Genomic DNA, 25,364 nt, shown 5'->3' on the forward strand with positions numbered 1-25,364 from the left:
TGTGTGTGTGTGTGTGTGTGTGTGTGTGTGTGTGTGTGTGTGTGTGTGTCTATGTCTATGTCTATTCCTTTCCCTGGGCACCATTAATGGATTCACTTCCTCGTCTCCATCTACCCCAGCCTCATCCATCCTGAGCTCCTATTTCACACTGGTCTGCTCTTACATTGTGCCTTTTAGAGCCTGTAACAAACTAGACTTGTACCCTGGTCCTCTTCCAAAATTAATTTATACATGTTCCATATTTATTTTTGTATGTGTGTGTTATTGCTTCCATAGAGAATAAACTCCTTCTGAAACAGTCTAACCATTCTGGAAATAATTATAAGAAATTGCAAAGATATCTATGCCCTTTGAGCAAAGATCCTGCTACTGGGCATGTACTCCAGCGTCAATGATAAAAAGAAAAGCCTCATAGACTGCAAAATATTTATAGCAACACTTTTCATAGTAGCAATGACCTGGAAGCAAAGAAATTGTCCATTGATTGGAGAAGAATTAAATGAGCTATGATGTATGAAGGTAATCGAATATTACTGAGCTGTGAGAAATGAAGAAGAATAGGAAAACTCGTGTCAACAGATGCAGAGAGATGCTAGCAGAACCAGGAGAATGATATGCGCGATGACTGCAACACTGGAAATGGAAAGAATAGCATAACAAATAACAAAATAACAAAACATTCTGTGAAATTATAATGACTAAGTTTGACTTCAAAAAAAGAGACATGAGAAGGTACCTCTCTGCGTTCTTTGCAAAGGAGGGGGACAACAGGTGTGGAATACTGTATAGAATGTCAGAATTTTTCAATGAGTTTATTAATTTTGCTGAATATTTTTCTCCTCCTTTCTTTTTTTTTAATTAAAGGAAGGCTCCCTGGGAGGAAGATAGAGGAAGGATATGTGGGAAAATATAAGTGATGGAAAAACAGAAGATGTCTATGAAAAAATATTTTTAAACAAAAAAGGACACAATGGAAAAGGGCAAATTCCTTGAGAGCAGGAACTGTCTTTTTGTAGCTACTGTTGTTTGTCTTTGTATCTGTAGCACTTGGAACAATGCTTAGTATATAATAAGTATCGAATGAATGCTTATTGAAGTTAAGTGACTTGCTTATTGAAGGAAAATAATCCTGCATTATTTTATCCCAGATTTTACTTCCTTCATCACTTCATTGTTTAAAATAAAATTTTACTGGTAGCAATATAAAATTCCCACCAGATCTCACTGAGATAGATAGGGTATCATTATCTCCATCTCACAAATAATGAAACTAGGGAAAATAAGGGATCCAGCATCAGATGAAAGTGGATGCAGAAAATAACTCAGTCTTTAGGCTCCTTTCCACCTCTTCCCTTCCCCTTGATCCCTACACATAAGTTAAATCTATTCAAAAGGTCACATCAACTCAAAAGTAGACCTGACATCCTCCATTGCCCCCTCCACTTTCATTATCTGGCAGGGGTGTGCTGGATCCAGCTCAAATGGGTTTGCAAGAGCTGACTGTTAAATTTTCAGTGTGAGCATTTGCACTTTAGAAATCAGCAAACTCACAAATCCAGGCCTGAATTATGGTTTGGTTGATTGCCCAGACTGAAGACAGCGATGGAGAAAATGTTAATATTTCAGATTAATTTTAAAAGTGTCTAGTGCATACATTCTTCCCCAGAGCATTAGACATTTACACCCCTGTATGGTCCTCTGCTACTCAATGATCAATGGAATTTTTAACTTACTATATGAAACATCTAGAAACCCAGGTGGCTGTCCTTAAGAAGTGACGACGGCTCTAGAATAGAGAAGCCCTTTATTTATGCTAGGTTATTCTAGGACAATAAAGCCTCAGTCTGCCCTGCAGAATGGCATAAGCCATTTGTCACTGTAACAAAGAGTCCCTTAAAAGAAAAATCCACTTACCTCATAGAATAAGCCAAAGCTCGGTGGGACGTCTGGTTTGAAAATACTAATGAGTGACAAGAGCTCATCTTTGTAGCCCCACAAAAATTCGTGAACAGTGTGGATCACAAACAGTTTCTGCTGATATGTCTTCAGCAGTCCTTCCAGGATGTCTTTCAGCAAACTGATCCTGGTCCATTCCATAGCAGTCTGACAAGCAAAAACAAATTCAGATAACAGACAACAACCAAAGTGCCTACTACATCAATGATTTTATATATATATATATATATATATATATATATATATATATATATATAAATTACTTATAAAAATATATATATAAAGTTGATTTATGGCAGCCTCTGTGGTACTTTCATAAAAATTTACTACTTATAGTGTGAAGGGCCTGGAAATGTTTATTAAAGCTGAGATCTATTTTTTTTAAAGGTAAGGAAGTTCTCATCAGTATCTCATCAATAAGGTCTCACTGAGGAAAGATCATGTGGGAGAACCACAGCAGAGAGTAGCTCAAAATCAGTCCTATCCAGGAAGTCCCTATTGAAAGTCATTTGACCTTCAACTTATAGTTTCATTAGAACTCTCATTGGCCAGTATCAGATAAGACAAGATAGGAAAAGATTCTTTTTTTTTTTTGCCTTTTGGAGGGCAATTGGGGTTAAGTGACTTGCGCAAAGTCACATGGCTAGTAAATGTGTCAAGTGTCTGTGGAAAAGATTCTTTCGGACACAGTGAGATCTCTATTTGGAAAGGGGGGGGGGATTAGGTGATGTCTTTAGTAGCCTTAAATTTCAAACAATGAAATTTTTTTTAAGCAATCGGGGTTAAGTAACTTGCTCAAGGTTACACGACCAGTTATTTCTGGGTGTGGTGCTAAGTATCTGAGCCCGGATTTGATCCCCAGGTCATCCCAACACTGGAGCCGGTACTCTTACTTGATGAGCCACCTGGCCAACCCCAAACAAAGATATTTTAAGTGAATTGGGAATTCTACAGTGAGAGTTTCTGATTACCCTGTCAGAAACGTTTTAATACCTTAAAACTGCACTGATACTTTTGGGACATCCATTTACAGGCTGATTTCTTAGCACAAGCGCTGATCCTGCCCTTATAAGAGAAGGCAGAACCAAAATCTCCAACTCACATTTTAAGTCTTTAAAGTCAATAAAAACTTTAAAAGGAAAAGTAAGTTATACATGAATGGAGACCTGTAGTTTCACATGAAGTCTTCTTTTTCTGTTCTATTTACACACACACACACACACACATACACACACACATCCATTCTGTTTGGTGTTTAAATTTTCTAAAGGAAGAGAAAAAGTGAGAATTGATCTTCTGGGACAACATTAAGACTAGTAAGAATGTTTTACAGTCCAAAATTGCTGTTTTCCTAATGTAAATATTGTAATAAAGATTATACAATAATATAATAATAGTTATTATAATGGCTATATTATACAAAATCATTACATATAACTTAATTATTATATAACACAATGGTATATTATATATGTATATTTATATGGACATATATACATGTAATAATTAATAGAACATATAGCTCTTTAAGGTTTATAACATATATATATATATTATCTCAATTCTCACAGCAACCCTGGAATGAAGATGCTACTATTATTATTATTCTCATTTTACAGGTGAAGACTTTGAGGTTGAGAAACGTGAACTGTCTTGCCTAGGCTAATATTTATCTGAGGTAGGATTTGAACTCAGATCTTCCTGACTCTCAGTCCATAACACTTATACACTATACCACCTAACTGCCTCAATAACCATATCAAATCTACTTACTACGAGAGGAATATTTAAAGTCCTGATCAAATCAACTTCAGGGTCTCCAACCGATAGGTCCCGTTGAAAGATGTAGCTCTTGGGGTTAACTGCAGATATTTTTGTTCCATTATCCCAAAAGCTAATGTTCTCTCTAGGTCGGTACTCCCTAGAGTACAGAAAAAATTTTTTATTAAGTTTTGTCTAATAATAGATGCCATTTTTACAAGCAAAAGTTTTCCTTTCATTAATGTGAAAGCTGATTTTCTTGACTTAATGATGTAGACGCTGGTGTTACATGAGAGATGAAAAATGACACATGAAACCTAGAATGACAAAAGAAAGCAAGATGGCAGTCAGTTCCATCTCCAAAGTACCACAATTTTTATCACTTCTTTCTTTTCCCCTCTCACGCTCCCATGATACTCAGGTCATCATAGAAATGGGCAAGTATTGGATAAGAAGGGACTTGGTCACCTTGTCCAACATTCTCATTTTATACTTAAGGAAACTGAGGCTGAAAGGGGTTAAATGACCTTTCTGTGGTCTCACAGGCAAGAAACATCAAAAGTAAGCATGTAAGTCACTGGTCTCCTGGTGATCTGAGAGAATTTCACTTTATCATTCTAAATGTAGTAACACAGGCTTCTAATCACTGTTAGTTTTCCAGGTTCTCCTGCAAGTGGTTGAGAAATCAATGTACTCCCAAAAAGGCAATGCCAAGGTTTCACATACAGTCATCTACTTAAACCCTCGTGACAGTCTGGGTGTGAGACTGGCTACCCTAAGCAACTGTCTTTGTTATGATCAAATGAGGCATGTAGCTTGTTCCTCTAGTTGGACCTAAGAAGACCTCTGGTCTATATATAAATGTCACCCAATTCTAAGGTCATCTGGGATCCTATGATCTAGCCAACACATTTTACAGATTAGAAAACTGAGACCCAGAAAAGCAAAGTATTTAGGATCACAGGATGATTGATTTAGAGATGGAAATAATTTCTTCCAACCCTCTTGTTGTACAGATCAGAAAAGGCCCAGAGAAGTTAACTGACTTGCCCATGGTCACACAAGTACCAAATAGCAATAAATAAATAAAATAAAAGCTTTCACAAAATGGTGACCACATGAGTTTCCTCACCTATAGAATGGGAGATTTCATTTGAATAATTTCTAAGGCTCTTTTTGGCTCTAAAGTTCAATGATTCCCTTTTCTCCCTTTGTCCTCCTCTTACATCACCCAGATGTTTTCCCTCATTATCTCCTCCTTTGCCTCTATCTCCCAGAAGGAGGCTCTTCTCCTTTGTCAAGGTAAACTCCTCTACCTCCATCCCTTCCACTCCAGCAGATTGCTTCCTCCATCTGTCCCTACTCTTTCACGAATCTTTACTCTCTACCAGCTGTTTTCCTGATGCCTACAAACACGTTCATGTCTCCCCCTTCTTCAAAGAATACTCACTTGGTCCACCCATCCCCATTAGCTCTTTTTTTTGTTTGTTTTTGGTGGGTTTGGGGGACGCAATTAGGGTTAAGTGATTTGCCCAGGGTGACACAGCTAATAAGTGGCTGATACCAGATTTGAACTCAGGGCTGGTGTTCTATCCACTGTGCCACCTAGCTTCCCCTCTCTCTGTTAGTTCTTATTCTCTCCTTTCTTTAATGGCCAATCTCCTTGAGAGCTGTCTACAAATAGTGACTGTTCCTCCTCTCACTCTCTTCTTAACTCTTTGGAGTCTGGCTTCCTACCTCACTGTTCATTTCAAATGCATTACCAATGGTCTCTGAACTGCAGATTTAATGGCCTTTCTTAGTCCTCATGCTTCTTGACCTCTGAGCAGCCTTTGACACTGTTGATCACCTCCTCCTCTCTCTCTCCTCTGGTTTTCCTCATTCCTATCTGACCAGACCGCTCCTTTAGTGGACCTTTATGTTGGTCATGCCTGCTGACCACAGGTGTTCTCTGAAGCTGTCTTGGGCTCCCTTCCCTTCCCTTCTCTTCCCCCTTTATTCTATTTCACTTGGTGACATCATCAGCTCCCATGAATTCAATAACTATCTCCATGCAGGTGATTCTCAGATATATTGATCTACTTTAACCTCTCCTAAACTCCAGTCTCACATGCTCCTTGGACATCATGAACTGTATGACATCTTAAATTCAACATGTCCAAATCTGAACTTATCCTTTCCCCCCAAACCTTCTTGGTCTTCCTTATTTATTGCTGAAGGTATCACCATACTCTCAGTTACCCAGCTCACAATGTAGTTTTCATACTCACTCTTTACTCTCACTCCCCCATATCCAATCTGTCATCAAGTCCTATCCATTTTACCTTTGCAACATCTCTCATATATGTGTACCTCTCTCTTCTGATGCTACCACCACCCTCATCTCCTCACGCCTGGTTATTACAATATCCTGCTGGTTGGTCTCTCTGTGTTGGGTCTTCTCCACCCCTATCCATCTCAGATTCAGCTATCAAAGGGATCTTCCTAAAGCCAACTCTGACCATGTCACTCCCCTACTCAATAGACTCCAGTGGCTCCCTATCACCTCAGGAGTCAAATATAAAATCTGTTTGGCTTTTAAAGCCTTCATAACCTTAGCCCTTTCTACCTTTCCAGTCTTCTTACATTTTACTCTCCTCCACATACTCTGTGACCCATTGATTTGCTTTCCTAGAACAACATTCAATTCCCCAACTCTGTGTTTTTTCTGGCCATCTATCCTCTATGCCTGGAACACTCATCTCTAGTTAACTCAATGAGTTGATTAGATCACGGGACCCCAGTTGACCTTAGGACACCATGACATTAATGTACAGACCAAAGCTCTTCATTTTGGTTCCTAGAGGAACAAGCTTCATCTTCACTTGCTGGCTTCTCTTGTTTGTCAGATAAACTCCCACTTTCTGCAAGAAGCCTTTCTTGATCCCCCTTAATGCTAATACCTTCCCTCGGAGATTATGTCCAATTCATCCTCTATTTCTCTTGTATGAATACAGCTGCTTGTATGTTTCATTTCCCATTCAACTCTGAGCTCCTAGAGGACAGGAACTTTCCTTGTCTTTCTTTACATCCCCAGAGCTTAGTACATTGTTGTTGAGTCCTGTCCAACTCTTCCTGACTCTGTGGGCCATAATGTCCACAGGGGTTTCTTGGGAAAGATATTGGAGTGGTTTGATATTTCCTTCTCCACTGGCTTAGCATAGTGCCTGGCAAATAGCAAGTGCTCAGTAAATGCTTCCTGACTTTTTGTTAAATGTCACCATAGCACTGCCTTACTGATCCTCAGTTACCCTCCAAAATAGAGCTGAGGACTAGAGAATAAGTGAAACGAAAATAGTTAAAAATTACAGAATGCATTAAGATTACAAAGTACTTTACACGTCTTGTTTCACTTAATTCTCATAACAGCCCTGGGGGAGGTAGGTATCATCTTCACTTTAAAGATAAGGAAACTAAAATAGATGGAGGTTAAGTAACTTGCCCAGGGTCAAACAGGTAGTAGTAGTAGTGGTAGCAGTAGTTATAGTGCTATAGTAGTAGTAGTAATTGTAGTAGTAGTAGAAATAGTAGCAGTAGTAGTAATAGTAGCAGTAAAGTAGTAGTAGTAATTGTAGTAGTAGTAATAGTGTGGTGGTGGTAGTAGTAGTAGTGATAATAATAATAACAATACTGACTATATGCCAGGCACTGTGTTAAGTGCTTTACAATTATTATCTCATTTGACCCTCTTAAGAACCCTGTCAGGTAGATGCTATTATTATCCTCATTTCACACATGAAGAAACTGAAGCAAACAGGTTAATTGACTTGCCCAGAGTCATATAGCTAGTAAGTGTCTGGGGCTGGATTTGAACTCAGTTCTTCCTGACTGCAATGTTCAAAGTCCAACGTTTCATCCACTTTACCACCACCACCAAAAAAAGTCTCTGAGTGGGCAAAACAGATCATGCCAATGTCATGCACTTCGCTCAAAAGGGAACTCATCAAATCCTAATTTTGTGTTCATCCTCTGAAAGCCTTCAGATTCTGTTTTCCTAGGGTGCAGCCATCAAGAGCTTATGGCCCACAATGACGGATTCAGCAGAGGATTTCCTGCCAGTCATGGGCACAGTGACAATAAGGGACATAGCTGGGCATCTACAGAAACGCTTTACTCCTACAAGAAGTGAAAACAAGCTGTTGTCCGTCCCAGCAAACAGCCTCAGTCTTTATATTCCACAAGCCCCAAAGGTGTCGCTGTATAATGGGATGATCGGGAGCCTCTAGAAATATTAATTTATATTCAGGAAAACATATTTAAAAGGGCAGAGAAGAGGCTGAATAGCTATTCTAAGCAACTCAGTCATCAAACGTCCTTTAGAGAAAGATATCCACCCAACAGAATTAGAGACTGTCAAAGTTTTGAACTTAAGGGCATCCAAATTATCTAGAAAACATTTAAATGAATGCTTAGATTTCTGTACATTTATGCAAAATGTTCATGTCTATTGAGCAGTCAGTCAATAAATATTTATTAAGGGCCTACTATGTGCTACTAAGCACTGATAAAAGGAATAAACTCACCTCTCAAGGCCAAGGTGATCTAATTTAAAAGCAAACCGACCCAGACTCCTTGCCACATATATGAGCTTGGCCTCACAGACAAGCCATTAGAAGTAGACACACAATGATGATCCATAAATTCCTTAAGCTGAACTTTGTAGTCCTGTAGAATGTATTGGCTTTTGGCCCAAAACAATAGTGTTCTGAGTTCAAATCCTACCTATAGCCGTGTGAACCTGGCCAATCGCTCAACTTCTGGCTGCCTCCATTTCTATTTCTTTTTTTTTTTTTAAAGCAATCAGGGTTAAGTAACTTGCTCAAGGTTACACAGCCAGTTATTTCTGGGTGTGGTGCTAAGTATCTGAGCCCGGATTCGATCCCCAGGTCATCCCAACACTGGAGCCAGTGCTCTTACTCGCTGTGCTACCTGGCCGCCCCTTTGCCTCCATTTCTTATGTAAAATGGAGATTCATATTAATAGCACCTACCTCACAGGGTTGTTGTGAGGGTCACTTTAAAGTAATCTATACAAATGCTAGTTATTATTATTAGGTATCAATAGTATAATTACTCAACAAATCCTTATTATTTATTGTGATGGAGGTCCCATGCTAGGGTGTCTGATTGTCACATGGAATTTTTGGAAAATGTTAGTGTGTGATATATCAATCTACTCAGTCACCTTCTCTCAAAGTCTCTATAATCCGGCTTCACCTTGCTCCGCTTGGCTATTTCACTGACTTTCTTCCATTTGTGTCCAGTGAGAGTAGCCTGAATGACTTCCTCTTTTACCCAGGGCCTGATTGCACAGTTACTGGCATGGTCGGTGATTCCAAATTATAAACTAGGAAGAGTTTCATAGACCCACTGGTAGTCAAGGCATTAAAAACCAAAATTGTCTCTATTTCTTCACCAGTTCAAACACTAAACAGCACTTTCTATTCTTTGAGGAAGGAAGTAATGACTACTCCATGACTAACCACAAATGTGGAAAGTCATAAGTCTGATTAAACTCTCCCTAAAGATTCCCCTGGTTCTTCTGTACCCATCCCTCCACCACCCGCTAGGCCAACCAACCATCATAGTTATCAGAGCTGTTAAATATTGCATTAAACTCTTTCTCGTAGGGATCTTTCCTTGAAATTTATCTGTCCCTGTCCTTAAGTCTTGTTATACTGAGAAGTGCCCTCTGGATTGATGATTGGTCACAAAACTCTCACATTCCAAATACAAACTATAAAGCCAATTGGACAAGTCTGATAACAGTGTAGGACTTTCTAGGGTGCCTAAAGAGAAGCAGATTGGCCCAGGTCAGAAAAACAAAACTGATTAAAGCTTCTGTGCCATCCGTATTGGGAATGGGCCCATGAGTGTCCTCTGTACTTCCAATCTGGGTGAGATGGGGAGATTGAGTCTCAGAAAAAAAAGTTCGGTTTTCTATTTTTCAAAATGAGATTGAGACCACTGCATTTTTAAACACTGAGACTATGGCTTAGCTCCTGAAACAATTCTGTATGCTAACCCACCCAACTTGTCTTTTCCCCAAATCCAACTGTCTCTCTAACTTTCTTAGTTCTTTTTTCTTAGTTCTCAATTCTCAAGAATTCTACTCTCCTTCCAGTCACCCACAGATGTGACCTTAGTCATGTTCAGCTCTTCCCTGGTCCTCACACACCACATCTAATCAGTTGCCCAGTCTTATTTATCCCAGGTTCACGACAGCTTTTCCCTCCCTTGCATTCACCCTCTTCCCTCCTTCACAGGGCCAGATCACTTCTCTCTTAGGATAGTGTAATAATCTCTTAAGTGATCTCCCAGTCTCAAGTATTTCCTTCTCCAGACCATCCTCTTCACAGCTGCCAAAATGAATAGTCCTCAAGCAAGGGTCTAAAAATGTCACCCCATTTCTCAAAAAGCTCCAGTGATTCCCTGTTGCCTGGTAAATAGCTCTTTACAGCCTGCCCCCAGCCTTCTTCTCCTTCTAACATTCTATCCTTCCCCTTCACACACTTGCTGCTGCTGCTGCTACTACTACTACATTATAACTACTACAAAACTATAACACTATAACTAACTACAAATCATAGCTCCAGAGGAGAGAATGAGGCTGATGACTTTGCACAGCCCTGCCTCATTTGTATCTAATTCACTTGGAGGTCAAGACATAACCCTCCTGACGTCCTCGATCCTCTTTGAGAATGAAGGATGAACAACATGCTTTTGTGTGGGCGGCTCCCCCTGCCTGGAATGCACCTGCTCCTGTCTCCTGCCTTTCAGAATCCATAACTTCTTTCAAAGCTCAGCTCAGGCTTCACCTCCCACCTGAAGCTTCTCCTGATCCCTCCAGCTACTGATGCTTCCTACACTACCTGAAATTGCCCTGTGCTTGCATCGCATGCATTTATATTTATTTAGAACACATATTTATGTTTAAATTAAATACATATATTTATATTTATTTAGAACAATGACAAGAAGAAAAGGGCTTTATACAGGCATTTATATAATGTGCTCAGGTTTGCAAAGCATTTTGTAGATATGACCTCATTTTATTCTCTCAACAACCCTGGGAGATGGATGCTGTCATTACCCATATTTTACAAATACTGTAACTGAAGCAGACAGAGGGTTAAAGTAACCTGGCCAGGGTCACACAATTTTAAGTATCTAGGGAAGAAGGGAGCGGAGGGAAGAGGGAAATTTGAAACTCAAAATTTATGAAAATGAATGCCAGAAATTGTCCTTACAGATAATTGGGGGGGAAATAAAATACTATTAATTTTTTTAAAGTGTCTAAGGTTGGATTTGAACTCAGGTCTTCCTGACTCCAGATTCAGTGTTCTACCACTTAGTTGCTCCTGATATGTATATATTCACTGTTTCCCACTATGGGACATTAGCTCCTTGAAGGCAGGAACAATTTAATTTTTTTCTTTTCATCCACTTACCATAGAGCTTGACAAATAGTAGCTGCTTAAGTGCTTAGTGGTTGACTGAACTACAGCAGGATTTAGGTCAGGCACTGGCTTTTCTCACAAGCACAATGACCACATACAGCAGGTCAAGCAGGTCCCCATCAGTAACAGGTATCTGGTTCCACAGGAAGGCTTCCCAGCACGTGGGGCCTTTCTTGGATCAGCAAAACAGCAAAGGGACTTAAGACTCACCTGTAGGTATATGGTCCCACTTCTTCCACACGAGGGTCTTCCCCTTGGAGGATTTCTTCTGGATTGGTGACATTGAAAAAATAGAACTGCATATATACTGGAGGAGGGGGATTTTCCCAGGCATCAAAGATGTCAGTACCATTCTTTAACACAGTGTTCTGAGGCAGGGAATAAAAAAATGGAGTTTTACTTTATTTGCAGATTGCTTTGGTTATAAGTAGCAGAAGAAGAAAACCTCCCCATGGTAACTGCCCATGTTTAATATGTCTATGCGTATGTGATATATGAATATTTTATATACATATTTATTGCCTGAAGCATGCATTTTCTTAAAATAGTGAACTTAATAACCAGCAACAAAACATTCAAACACACAAACAAGAATTTTCAAAAGCCAATCACTTAAAATCACAAACTTCCTTTATCTGAGGTTTGGTTCTTCATTTCAACAAGATAGCAACAAAACTCCCTATTATTTCTACACATTTCCACACTAATTTTCTATATTACTTTCCACATTTAATTGCTACCACATACTTGTGATTAGTGAGAGCCTTTTTGCTTAGGTTCTAAAAAATCTCTACTCTTTTTCAAAATCATCTTTCCAAATCTCTTTGCATCTTCATATTTGCTATTTCTATGATGTGACATTGCTACATTGCATTCAAATTATACAATTTGTTCTGTTCCCCTGTGGTTGAACATATCAGTCATTTCCAGATTTTTGCTATTATAATAAAGCTACTAAGAATATTTATGTCAGTGTTTTTTTCCCTGAAAACTTTATATATCACTTTATATCTTGCCTAATCCTCAGAATAAATCTGTGAAATAGGTATTATAGTTCCATTTTATTGATAAGAAAACCGAGGTCCAGAGAGGTTATAGATTAGATTGTAGTCCTAGTGGTAAAATTACTTAGCAAAAAATAGGAACAGTTTTGTGTGAAGGTCATATTTTTTCCCCAAAAAAGACTGTGGTTGAATTAAGTTAAGGAAGGGTCATGAGAGGTCAAGGAAAAAGCCTCCAGTTCTCCACATAAACCCCAGCAAATACCTGAAAAGGGGCCAGAAAGATCAAAGATAAGGAAAAATAAGCAGATTCCTTCAGAATTGGACCAAAAGCCAGGCAGAAGCTGGGGGAGGGGTTACACTGCTCACAAGAAAGTCTGGTCAATTCCTTTTCCTGAGATCCAGCTATTTACATTCTCTATTTTCTGTTCTGTTCATCTGGGTAGTTAGTAATTTTGTAAATATTTCTTCATTCCCTTGTTATCACTTTTGCTTGGCATGTAACTGAGCAACAATGGTTTCTAACAAGTTCCGTTGAAGAAAAGACTAGAACTTCAAGAGAGACTAATTTATCCAAAAGAATTGGAAAGTCAAAGAAAAAATCATAAAAACAAATGACATCAAAGGAAATGACAATGAGATTTGCATAGTACTTTCTACATGCTATTTTATTTTTGATCCTTACAATCATCCTGCAAGGTAGTTGCTAATAGTAGTAGTAGTAGTAGTATTCTCATTTTACAGATAAGGAAACTGAGGCTGAGAGACATTAAGAGACTGCCCTGGGGTCATACAACTCCTGTTTGAGGCAGGATTCGAACTCATTCCTTCCTCACTCCAAGTCCAACTATCTATTCACTGCACTCAGGGTCTTCTTGTTATTTCTGTTGTGTCTGACTCACCTTGATGCCATTTGGGATTTCTTGGCAGAGATACTGGAGGGGTTTGCCATTTCCTTCTCCAGCTCATTTTACAGATGAGGAAACTGAGGCAAACAGGGTAAAATGATTTGCCCTGAGTCATATACCTAGTAAGTGTCTGAGGCTGGATTTGAACTCAGGTCTTCCTGACTCCAGGCTTGGCACTGTGTCCACTGCAGCACCACCTGACTGCTCTACACCAGGGTCACACAGCTAATAGGCATGTGAGCTAGGATTTGAGCTCAGATCTTCCTACCTCCAAATCTAATACACATTTATGCCACCTAGTTGTTGGGCAACAATGAGAAAGACAACATGAGTTTCTGGGATACAACCAAAGCATCTGTGAGGGGGAAAGTTATATTTCTATGCACTTAAAAAATTATTCTGTTAAATATTTCCTTTTAAAAATATTTCCTTTAAATATTTCACTTTTAAAATTATTTTGTTAAATAGAATAACAATCATGTAAAAAATTTTTGATTTACAAATTCTCTCCCTTCCTCCTGTCCCTCCCCCTCCTTGAGAAGGCAAACAATTTGAAATCAGTTATATATGTGAAGTTATGCAAAAGATGTTTCCATGTTAGCCATTTTGCAAAAGAAAACAGAAACAAAATAAAACAGTGAAAGTGAAGAAAATTTTAAAAAGTCAGTTTCAATCTGCATTCAGAGTTTTTCAGTCAGTTCTCTCTCTGGAGGTGGATGGCATTTTTTGTCTTGGGTCCTTGGGAACTGTCTTGGGTCACTGTCTTGATCTGAGTAGCTAAGACTTTCACAGCTGATCATCTTTGCAATGTTGCTATTACTGTGTACAATGTTCTCTTGCTTCTGCTCACTTCACTCTGCATCAGTTCATATTCTAAGCATTTTCATCAACAAAAGAGAAAGACTAGACTTATGAATGAATACAATCCGATTTTAGCAAATAGAGCTCAGAGCCAAGCACCTTGATTGGCTCCTCAAGCAAGGCAGGCAAACCTGACCAGCCTTTCTCTCACCAGGATTCCACTTCAATCCTACCTCAGCATCTCTTCTTATACAGTGAAACAGCTGCAAAAATAACCTCTTTTCATTTTTTCCATCTCAATTCACAAAGAACAAGACGGATTTCCAAAGTGCTTCACCTTTCTTATACTCTGAGTGGCACTGAAAGGCAATAACTGGACTGGGGTCTTTTTCACCCAATCAGGAATGAGTAGCCTAAGCCTTATTGTCAGCCCCCTGCTCCGGGGCTGTTTTCTGCAGCAAATGTGCAACCAATTTCCCTTTTTTTTCCCCTTCACTCCCTTACTGAGCCTTCTTCTCCCACCAGGCTTTTTCCTCATCAAACTCTCAGCCTCAATACTTTCAGTGGCTTAAATCAGAGCCTCCTGGAACAAGCAACACACCAAACTTCCCATATAAAATCAACAGTCCTTATTAAATAATCTCACAACCTCCAAATAAATTATACTTTTTTTTTTCGTTTTTTGGAGTTTTACCCTTCCTACAGCTCCCATCATTAATCAGTTCTCAAAACGGTCCTTGAAATGGTTTTTTTTCATAATTATATTACAAATTTTTAATAAGAAAGGAGGGGAAATTGCATTAGGCACTTATTTCTGGGCACTGTGCTAAGTGTTTAACAAATATTATCTCATTTGATCCTTATGGCAACCCTGAAAGGTAGGTGTTATTATCTCTTTTTAATAGTTGAGGAAATTGAGGCAGACAGAAATTAAGTGACTCACCTAGGGTCACACAGCTAGTAAGTATCCCAGGCCACATCTGAACTTAGGTGGTCTCAACTCTATTTATTCCTACTGCTTTATTCCTTACCTGCCTCTTTCTCTGAACTTTTAAGCCAAAGGTGTAAAGCTTGCAATCCTGCAGCCTGTAGGGAGACTTATGGGCAGCTTAGGGGTCTCTGCTTCTATTGGAGATTGACATCACTGCTTTAAACCATCAGGCTTAACATATAAATGAGGTATCACCCTATGTCTTCTGTAAATTGATTTAAAATTTTATATTTACAAAACAATTCACTTTATTAACCAAACTGCTCAAATTTTATCTGACAAGTGTGTTTCTTCACACACACACTTTAGCAACACAGCAAGACTACATGCTGGAAGAATATTAGGGGTTAAATCAGGGGAGTCCCCATTCCAAGGTGAAGGGACTACCGGAGCTTCACCTGATTGAGAAGTGACTGTCCTCGTGGCCTATAAAACCAGACTAAGCTGGATATATCCTGGGACTGTTGTCTCTTTTTTTGCCTTTGTTCATATCTGCAAGTCCTTACACAATGACATGATAGGCTCCTAATAAATTTTTGTTGCCTCAAAAAATTAATAAACCAAAGGTTTTTTTCTTCTTTCAGGCATATGAAAAAGGTAGGATTTCATGCCCTTTATGATTTGAATTTAATTTTTTTCTTTATGTAGAAGTATTCTTTCTGCCCCTTGCATCACCAAACTGCTCCATCAGAAATAGCAGTACCTTACACCTATAACTATAATCATAAAATTCCTGCAGCAAAGCCATAGAACATTGGTGGAGCTGACCTGAGCTTCCCTAGCCCCTTCTACTTAGCTCAGTGCTAAAGGACTTGATTCTTTGAGATGATAGTCATCCTTTCACTGGCCACTGAGTCAGCAAAGGCTACTGACTCAGATTTCTTTACACTTCTGCTCTCACTTTCTTCTTCCCCTTTCCAGAACACATGATGGGGAACTCTCTCTGCGGCTTCCAAGAGGGATGCAAGGAGTTCTTCCCTTCTCTCCATTCCCATCAGACGGCAGTTGGTCACACATATATGCTGCCTTAGCAGGGCCTGAGCTGGCCCTTGGACTCCTTGACTACATCCTCTGCTCATGTTCCGTTCACTGGGCATAGATGACCAAATGGTAATCCCAAGGTAATCCTTGTGTCTTCAAGAGGCCATGCACTCCTGGCTCCCTCAATCAAAGCTGACTGGCATTAGGAAGAGTTTTCTGCAAATAAGTCCCTTTAAGAGGAGATGACCATGAAGGAATGACAAGCCCCAAACCTGGCTTGGCTAGTGAGAAGATATGAACTTTGAGAAAGCTTCAAGGACAGTAGAGAGAGGAAGTAAAAGATGAAATGTCTATTCAACAGTCTTACTAAATGTCCAATGTTTTAAATATCAACATCAAGGAGAATACATCAGAAGTTAGGAGATATTGTATCAATGAGCATTTCCTTGTCTTTTGTGTTTTAAGTATTATTTTTGGTTTTTGGAGGGCAATTGGGGTTAAGTGACATGCCCAAGGTCACATGGCTAGCTTTTGTGTTAAGTGTCTGAGGCCGCATTTGAACTCAGGTCCTCCTGACTCCAGGACCGGTGCTCTATTCACTGCGCCACCTAGCTGCCCCTTAAGTATTATTTTTGTGTGAAGAAAATAAATAGCTGTCTTATATCTGGTTCCTGTACCTAAATGGGGTACCTTTCTGCTTCCTTTCAGGGAGACCCTAGACATAAGTCATACTTTAACTTTACGTGATTCTCCTCTGGGTTCTGGGGTAGGTTCTTTTATACCATAAAGAGCCAGAACTCTTTATCTTTGCAGGCTACGATTTCCCCAGAAATGACCTGTGGCCTTGAGGTCACATGTGGCCCACTGCCCTTTGCCTGAATCCAAACTTCACAGAACAAGTCCCCTTATTAAAATGATTTTTTTCTTGGCTGCACCCGAGGACCTAGAAGGTCACATGTGGCCTCAAGGCCCCAGGTTCCCCACCCCTCTAGAGTTAAGGACCCTTTTGGTGGAAAAAGTTGAGTATCCTGGCCATCCTGGTCTCCTTGCCTCCTCTTGTTACATAAAATGGACACAGAAATTTGATATTCTGTCTTAATGATTGTCATAAAGGAACCAGAAACATCAGAAAGATTAAATGGAAAACACGCCTTATTGTTGGCACTTTCTAAAACGTGATATTCGTTTTTCAATCCTATTCACCAATTATGCAAAAGTTTTGCTGAAATCCAGTGAGTCACTTTCAATCTTCCCTGATGTTAACTGGATGTTTGTAATGCGAATGTAAATTTTAAAGATCTTCCCTGCCCCTAGGCTAAAGTACACCAGAAGCCTGGGGAGGGAGGCTTGTTTTTCACTAGATACTTTTTGATTGGCCAGTGGGTCAATAAGGTTGTTACATTCTCTGAGCCAGGAGAAGGCTATATAAGCCCTGATGTGTAGCTTTGTTTTGGGACTCACTTTGAGAAGTGTTCTGTGATTTGATCTGAATTCTGGGAAGCCATTGTTGAGAGTCCCCCGGCTTTGAAAAACCCAGAATGTGGAAACCCAGATGTTGACTGGGTATGGATGTAATGGTTGGACAGTTTGGAAATCTGTCTACTTGATGTTTCTGTCTTGATAATTATGCCTGTATACTTTGAGGTTCGGGGTGCTGACCTTTTCTCCTGAACAAGGTAAACGATATATGTCTGAATGATTAAAGTAAGCTTGTTAACCCATTTTGAGTTGCTTTCCTTTAACAAAGCAGATCCAAGAACCTGTATGGGCAGCAAACCCTGAGGACAAGCTTGGGGTGCTTGCTGCTACAATGTTCTTTCAAACTAATTGGAAAAAATTGCATTTTAATATATTTCACAAATGGGTTCAAAACCACAAGAACTCATCATTTATAAAAATTTTAAGCAAGTTGGAAAAATTTATTTCTAAGTTTAAGCATTCAGAAATGAGAAGATTTTAAGGCAACACTGTCTTTGCCAAAAAAAACCCCGAATTTTTAAGTTCCTTCCTAAGCAGAATGAACACAAAATATCATTATGTAATACCTCAAAAGCACAGTACATACTTAGGAAGAGGAAGTATATTATTAATGATAATGGATGTATGCTCACATTTCAAATAATCTGGATCAGGGGTGGGGAACCTGCAGCCTCAAGACCACTTGTGGCCTTCTAGGCCCTAATGTGTGGCTTTTTCACTGAATCCAAGTTTTACAGAATAAATTCTTTTATTAAGGGGATTTGTTCTTCGAAGTTTGGATTCAGTCAAATTGGATTCAGTCAAGGCAGCACTTGAGGACCTAAAGGGCTACATATGACCTTGAGGCCACAGGTTCCCCCACCCCAATCTAATTAACTTCCTATTTTTTTTAAACCTTCTCATGAGATCTCATTAAGCTTGAATACATATGTTGGCTAACAAGCTCAAGCTAAAGGAATCATCTCTGCCTTTGTTTGTGTTCAAAATATTAGCATTACTTCAAACTCCAGTTTCTGTCTGGGAATCCATCTACTTGGTGGCCCATTTTTCAAGGGTAACTTTAAGGAAAACTTTACAATATAATACATAAATCCACTTAACTGGATGTATATAAACTGTAATACATTGTTAGGTACTGAAATCAAAGGAGTAAGAGCCCTCCCCCCACCCCATCCCACCACACCCTAGCTCCTCCTGTGGGGCAGAAGCCAGACTTTCCTCATACCATGGGTGACATCTGACTGACATCAAGACCAAGTGAGGGCACCAACGTCCATCCACATAGTACAGAACAGTGAAGCTGAATTTCTTTCTTTTTTAAATTAGAACTAAGAAGACGTTCTACTTTCCTCCTTCACTCCCATGTGTCATTCTGCCTGCAACCTCCCCTTTAGCAGTTGTATGTCTGTGCTACTTGTTTGGGCACTGAATTAGACGTGTCCCTGACTTTCTCTCACATCTCTGACCTCCACAAGATAAGATAATAATAATAATTACCATTTATACGGTGCTTTAACGTTTACAAAACATACACACACACACACACACACACACACAACATCCCAGAGTCAGGCAGGTGCTATTATCAGCTCCCATTTCACAGATGGGAAGCTGAGGTGCATGGCTTGCCCAGGGTCCCACAACTGATATTTAAGGCAAGATTTGAACTCCAGACTTTCTGACTCTAAGTTCAGAACTCTATCCACTGAGCCACCTCATTCCCTTGGAGTCTTTTTCTTTTTTTTTTTTTTTTTGGCCTTTTGGAGGGTGATTGGGGTTAAGTAACTTGCCCAAGGTTACACAGCTAGTGTTTTGTGTGTGTGTGTGTGTGTATGTGTGTGTGTGTGTGTGTGTGTGTGTGTGTGCTAAGTGTCTGAGGCCAGAACCGAACTTGGGTCCTTCTGACTCCAGGGCCATCACTTTGCTCATTCCCTTGGATTCTTAATGAAAGGGAACATATCTGCTGTATCTTTTGGGTCCACTTCCCCTCTCCCCACCTCATCCCTAGTTCCTAGTTCAGTACTGGCACCCTGGAGGCAGGAGTGCAGAAAATAGTGGTTGACCTTAAATCAATGCAGGAATTCAAAACTTATTCTTCAAACAGCAGAAAAAGGCCTGATTGAATGCCCTCTGGCACTGGGTTTGTTTGTCTGTTTTTCCACCTTAGCTTGGCAGTGCCTTGGGACAATAGTAAAACAAATCTTTTTTTTCCCATGCTAAATGAAAAAAGACTTGACATGTAACTATTGATAGACCTTCTGGATAAGGCATGCCATGTGTGAGATGCCTTGGTTAACCCTGATAAGCCTTCTTAGACCAGCTCTACAGAACTGCAGTCAAAAGGTCAGTCTTGACCAGTGTGCAGCTGATAAAGAGGCAGCCAGGCAAATAGTGGTGCTGTTGGCCACAACCAGACACTCAACATGTCATGGCGAAGCTGTTGACTAACAACCCAAAAGTCATAGCATATATCATATGCACACATCCTTGCTTGATAAAATCAAGATTTTGAAATAAAGGCAGCTGTTTTTGTTGGGAGTAGAACAGACATACTCTCCTCATAATATTCTTTTGTCTCTCTTTTCTAAACCGCCGTTTCAAGAAAGGTTACTAAATAGTCAGATTTTTCCAATATATTGATTTGGTTTTGCTGATTTTTTTTCCCTCTTTTCCCTTATTCTTTTTTTTTTTTTAAATCTATCATGAGAGGTGTGGCTAGGTGGTGCAGTGAATAGAGCACCAGCCCTGAAGTCAGGAGGAACTGAGTTCAAATCTGGCCTCAGACACTTAACACACTTACTAGGTGTATGACTTTGGGCAAGTCACTTAACCCCAATTGCCCTTCAAAAAAAAATCTATCAAAAGGGATGGCTCTTTGGAAGGGAAAAAGAAGAGGGATACAGGGGAAATTTTTGGTTTTATAAAAACAAAAGCTATCAATAAAAACTTATTTTAAAAAGATACTACAGGAAGGAAGAAGAATCAGGTAAACAATTTCTATAACAACAACATTTTGAAGACAAACAATTTGGAAAGACTTAAGAATGCTGGTCAACACAATGGTCAACCACAATTCCAGAAGACTGATGGTGAAGGATGCTATTCATCTCATGACACAGAGATGGTGGACTCGGGGTGAGGATTGAGACGTATAAGTTTTGGACATGATCAACACCAGGTTTTGTTTTGCTTGATTATAAATATTTGTTACATGGATTTGGTCTTTCCTTTTCTTTTTTCAATGGTAGGGAGGTAGGAAAGAGAAAATACCCATTTTCATAAATAAAATGTAATTATAATTATTATAATTATAATATAATATAAACATATATAACATCATATGTTATAATTAAAATCAATAAAAGGAAGTTATTAATTTTGTTGTCAAGTATAAAGCCTTGAAAGCTGATCAAGCATATATTGAACGTCTACCATGTACAAGATACTGAGTTAGCTACAATGGGGTTTATCAAAAACCACAGGAAATGGGCCCTGACCTCTAGATGGTTACTCTATAGCTGGGGAGATCACAAGGTCACACAGATAGTGTCTTGAGTGACCGGAACTGGGGGCCTGAGAGCTAGGCATTGTTTCCTCTATCATTCCTGCAGGTCACTTGATAAAATACCAATGGCTCACCAAATCTGCAGCTGGTAAGAGGCTTTATTGATTGGGTTTCTGTAATGAAAAATTCATCACAAAGGTAAGAGGTCTAAGTTCATCTTGCCTGGGACATGGTCGTTTCTACTCACTCCTGTTATAGCTGCTAAGTCCTTGGGCGGGCCCAGGCAGGCTGAGGGAGGCTCCCAAAGCAAGGAGAACAGGCCTCGGCTGCCTCTCTGTTCATTTTATAAATAGCTAGGCCACAACTTGTTCTATGATGTTTTGACCTGCCTAAAACATAAAGCAGGATGCAGGTTGGCAATAAATATTTAGTAGATTTAATTTCTTACTGAAGAAAAAAGAATGCCCCACATGGAAAATCTTTAGAAAAAAACAAAGAGATAATGAAAGTTTGCTAATTGTGCAACTTATTGTTTATGACCTTCATTCACTCCCCCATTCCATCCTTCCCCTTCCTGATTTCACTCCTGACAGTTGACAGTTTGGCCTCAGATTTCTTGCTGCTGGAGCACTGGCCTTTTCCCAACCGAACTTGAGCAAATATCTGACCTCTTCCTCTCCTTAGCTCTTCCTTCAAAGCCTTCACAGCATCACAGGCCTTTCTCAGAGGCCCCACCTGTTCTCTTCTCCATTTTAAGTCCCTCTGACATCTATCTAGGAAGGATCATGGGATCATAGAGCAAAAGCTAGAAGTAGGAGTGTACTAGATGTATCTTGTACATTTTCAGAGGCAACTATTAAACATATACCAGCACACCCGTATCTCAAAAGAACTTTGAAGAGAATCTTCTCACCTAAACTCCTCATTTTTACAAATGAGGAGGCTTGCAAGTAAGGATTTGACCAAAGAGATGGAAGTAAATGACTTGCCCAAGGTCACACAGGAAGCAAAAGTGAGGGTGAGGTTAGTATCCAAGTCCTTCCATTCCAAACCCATCGCTCTTTCTACTGGACCAGATTGCCTCCTAAACAGAGACCATGAAGAAGCAGGAATGGAAAGTTTATTGATACTAATTCCTAAAGTGGCTGCTTCTTTGCATTTTTTTTCTTCTTTTTTCACTCTCTGCTCTATCCTTTAGTCCTATCCTCTGTCTTTGAGAGTACCAGAAAAGTCAGCAGCAACATAGAAGCAACAGAATTATTCTGCGCCTTTTAAAATCAAGGCACAGCAAAAATAAAAAGTGTACAGCAGAGAACAAAAGAAAACTCATGAGGAAGCACAGAAAAGCAGGGAAAGTTTGGCAAACAACGTGTAGTATTTATTACATGGGTTTTTTTTAAGTAAACAGTGTGAAATGGAAATTCATGGTGTCATGTGGAGTCCTCTTTCTGTGTACATAGAAATGCTTTTTCTTTTCTTTTTGTATTTAAGTTTAAAATGAATAAACACTTTTTAAAAATCAAGGCATCTCCAGACAATCAACTCTTGTGTTTTATGGAAGAGGAAGGAGATGGTTACACTTGGGTCACAGACTGACTTGATGGGCGCACAAGAGCTGAAAACTCAGTTCCATAACTTCCAAACTGGCTTATGCCTCCTGCCTCAAGTCACTTAAACAAAGAAGGAATAATTTTCTTTTGCTTGTTTCATGGTTACAAGCCTTGGAAGCCAAACGGGTTTTAAGTATACCTGCCCAAGGCTGTTATAGCCACACACACAAAAAAACTAAAATGAATACTTAATTATTCTAAGCGTGAGTCACTCTGGCATGGGAAACAAAGAGTGATTCATTCTACCCATTACCACAAGCCAGTTTTTTTCCTTTTTGGTGAACTAACCTCTTCAGATAATAATGCAAGAGTTAAGAAAAACCCAAACACCTGAGGGACTTCAAGTAATGTCAGACACTGGATGACTAATATATATATAATGGGGTTCAAGAATATTATGGCTCAGAAAGGCTTTTTGCACATAAATCTCACAAGGACCCTTAGCTTCACAATGACCCTACTGACAAGTAAAGAGAATATTATTATTCCCATTTCATAGATGAGGAAACTGAGGTCTAGAAAGGTGAACCAACTTGTCACATAGCTACTAAGTGTCAGAGGCAGGATTACAGCCCAAGTTTTTGCTCATCTTGAAGACGGATGCTTTTTCCAACACAGTATCTAAGCTCTCCAATTTAAAAGCAAGTTAAAAATCAAGCTGAGACACCTGTGAATTTCCAAGCTATGACAAGCACTACTCAGGTGTTACACTCAAAGGATTTGTACTTGCAGAGGTCTTTAGAGACTATGCAAGCCAACCCTTTCATTCTGAATGAATGAAAAGTCACTTCTTAAGTGCTTATTATGTCCTAAATGCTAGTGATACAGATAGAAAAATTAAGCCAGTCCTTGCTTCTGAGTTGCTGACAGTTTTCATGGGAGTTCAACTCCAGGGCAGATGGAAAGGATCATTAGGCTAAAGGTGCAGCAATCAATGCCTTGCTACCCAGGGGCCATTCCTGGGATCTAGAGCATATGTTATGACAAAGCAAACAGTGAGGCCACAATGGCAGGACAGACAAGAAGGCCCAGGTGTCCTCAATACCACCAGAAGGATTAGAGCTGGTTACCCTCAGCTCACCCAAGGGCTGTGAGCAGTCCTCTTAATTCTTCCTGTTTGGCCACCTCAAAAGGTCTAGGTGCCAGGGGTTTGAAAAGAGGGGGAGGGGAAAGGATGGTGTGACTTGGAATCAGGAAGACCTGAGATCAACTTCTCAAATACTTACTAGCTATGTGATCCTGGCCATGTTACTTAACCTCTCTCAAGCCTCAGTTTCCTCATTTGTAAAATAGGTATCATATCAACAGTACCTACCTCCCAAAGATAGTAGCAATAAATATAAATGTTAACTGAGGATGAGTAACTTCATTTCATTTTAAGCCTACATTTTGTGACCAATTAATTATTATATGTTTTTTTTCTATAATAAACAGTTGAGTGGTATGTTTTGGCAATGATGCATGTCCCCCATATTTGGTAAACACCTAGTAATATCATGTGTTCCCCATATTTGGTAAGTATTCTCTGTACACATCCCCCAAATCTAGTAATCAATTATTAATAATGCATATGATTCCCAAATCTGGCAAACAACTGATAAATGTTAATGACATTAGCTTTGTTTGATGCTTATCTTTTATCATAAGGTTAGATAACTGATCACCAATAAGAATTGAGATGCGACTTGTAGATTTCCTTAGCCAGAACCATAAAAACACACCTGGGCAGCCCAGTCATCATCAGCATATTCCTGGGTGGGGATCTGGATAGATTTCTATATTAGCCAAAGTTGGAAATGTGAGCATCTCATGTTTGTTTGAGAGCAGTGTTGATTGATGACAACTTGTCAGAAAGCCACCTTGGAGGAAGATACAAGGAAGGCCTCTGGCTAGGCAAAGAATGAACTTTGTTGAGGGAGATACCTCTTGGAACCTTTAGGAATCAGGTGGGTGGACTGTTCCTAGAAGGGTTGATGTTCGTATTACTGAATACTCTACAAAGTTTATTCACGTACATTGATGACTGCAAGCCTTCTCTGTGTACCATCAGCCTTAATAAGCATCTGTAACATTTATTAGAGTAATAATAATAGTAAATGGTAAATCAGTTTTATGAACGCCTCATGTGTGACCTCCAGAGCAGTTGTAAGGATAAAATGAAATAAAGCATGTAAAATATCTGGCAAACCTTAAAGTATTTAATAAATTCTATTATTAAATGGCTTACTCGAATTTAATTATGTGTGGAGCAAAATATTTCTAAACATGGGTGAGAAAACACTTCTCTAGCTACTGTAAAGTTTCTGTGGTTATGTCTGTTGCAGTGATAACAAAAGTGTATCCTCAGGCAGGAGGACTGATAGCCATCCCACAGTGACTCTTGCAATATGTCTAGATGCAATGGTATGGCTCAAATGGGCCCTGGGCCCTTCTGGACTAATCTTCATCCTGCCTTTAGGCAGCCTTCAAGGGCAGCTACTTTGAGCTGATGAACCTGAATTTCCCTGTTCATGTGATTTCTCAGTGGAAAAGTAATCCCTTGGGGAGAGTTGCATTAGGCACTTAGGGCAGCTGCTTCTGTTCCTTTGGGACCATTCAGGCCACAAGGGTACCAATGGAGTGTTCTTTCTAGTCTTTAGAGTACAAGAATAATTGAATATAAATTAAGAATTCATGCAGACACCCACAGGGCCCAGCAGTTCAAGACGGTCATTGATATCCTGAGAGAACTTTGCCTAAGAAGCATAGGTAAATCACAGAAGAATTCTGGTTTTTAAGCTTTGTTATATTTTCCAGAATCACAGCCTCTCAAAGTTAAAGGGTAGGTACCCAACAAGATGCCATCCTGCCCTTCAGAAAAACCTGGAAAGACT

At 39.5% G+C, this 25,364-nt stretch overlaps 1 protein-coding gene across 1 annotated transcript in view; it reads right to left on the minus strand.

The window, feature by feature from the left end:
* SCARB2 (scavenger receptor class B member 2) overlaps positions 1-25,364 on the minus strand; it is a 58,910-nt gene that overhangs the window by 20,141 nt on the left and 13,405 nt on the right. The window contains exons 2-4 of the mRNA XM_069092149.1: positions 11,426-11,583; positions 3,730-3,877; positions 1,915-2,103 (exon numbers count right to left, since the gene is read on the minus strand). Coding sequence (XP_068948250.1) covers positions 1,915-2,103; positions 3,730-3,877; positions 11,426-11,583 — 495 coding nt within the window. The remainder of the gene's footprint in view (positions 1-1,914; positions 2,104-3,729; positions 3,878-11,425; positions 11,584-25,364) is intronic.

The sequence above is a fragment of the Petaurus breviceps genome, unplaced genomic scaffold (genome assembly GCF_028583685.1).
Source record: "Petaurus breviceps papuanus isolate PSGF00001 unplaced genomic scaffold, PetGlider_PUasm1.0 126, whole genome shotgun sequence".
In the NCBI taxonomy this organism is placed as follows: Eukaryota; Metazoa; Chordata; class Mammalia; order Diprotodontia; family Petauridae; genus Petaurus; species Petaurus breviceps.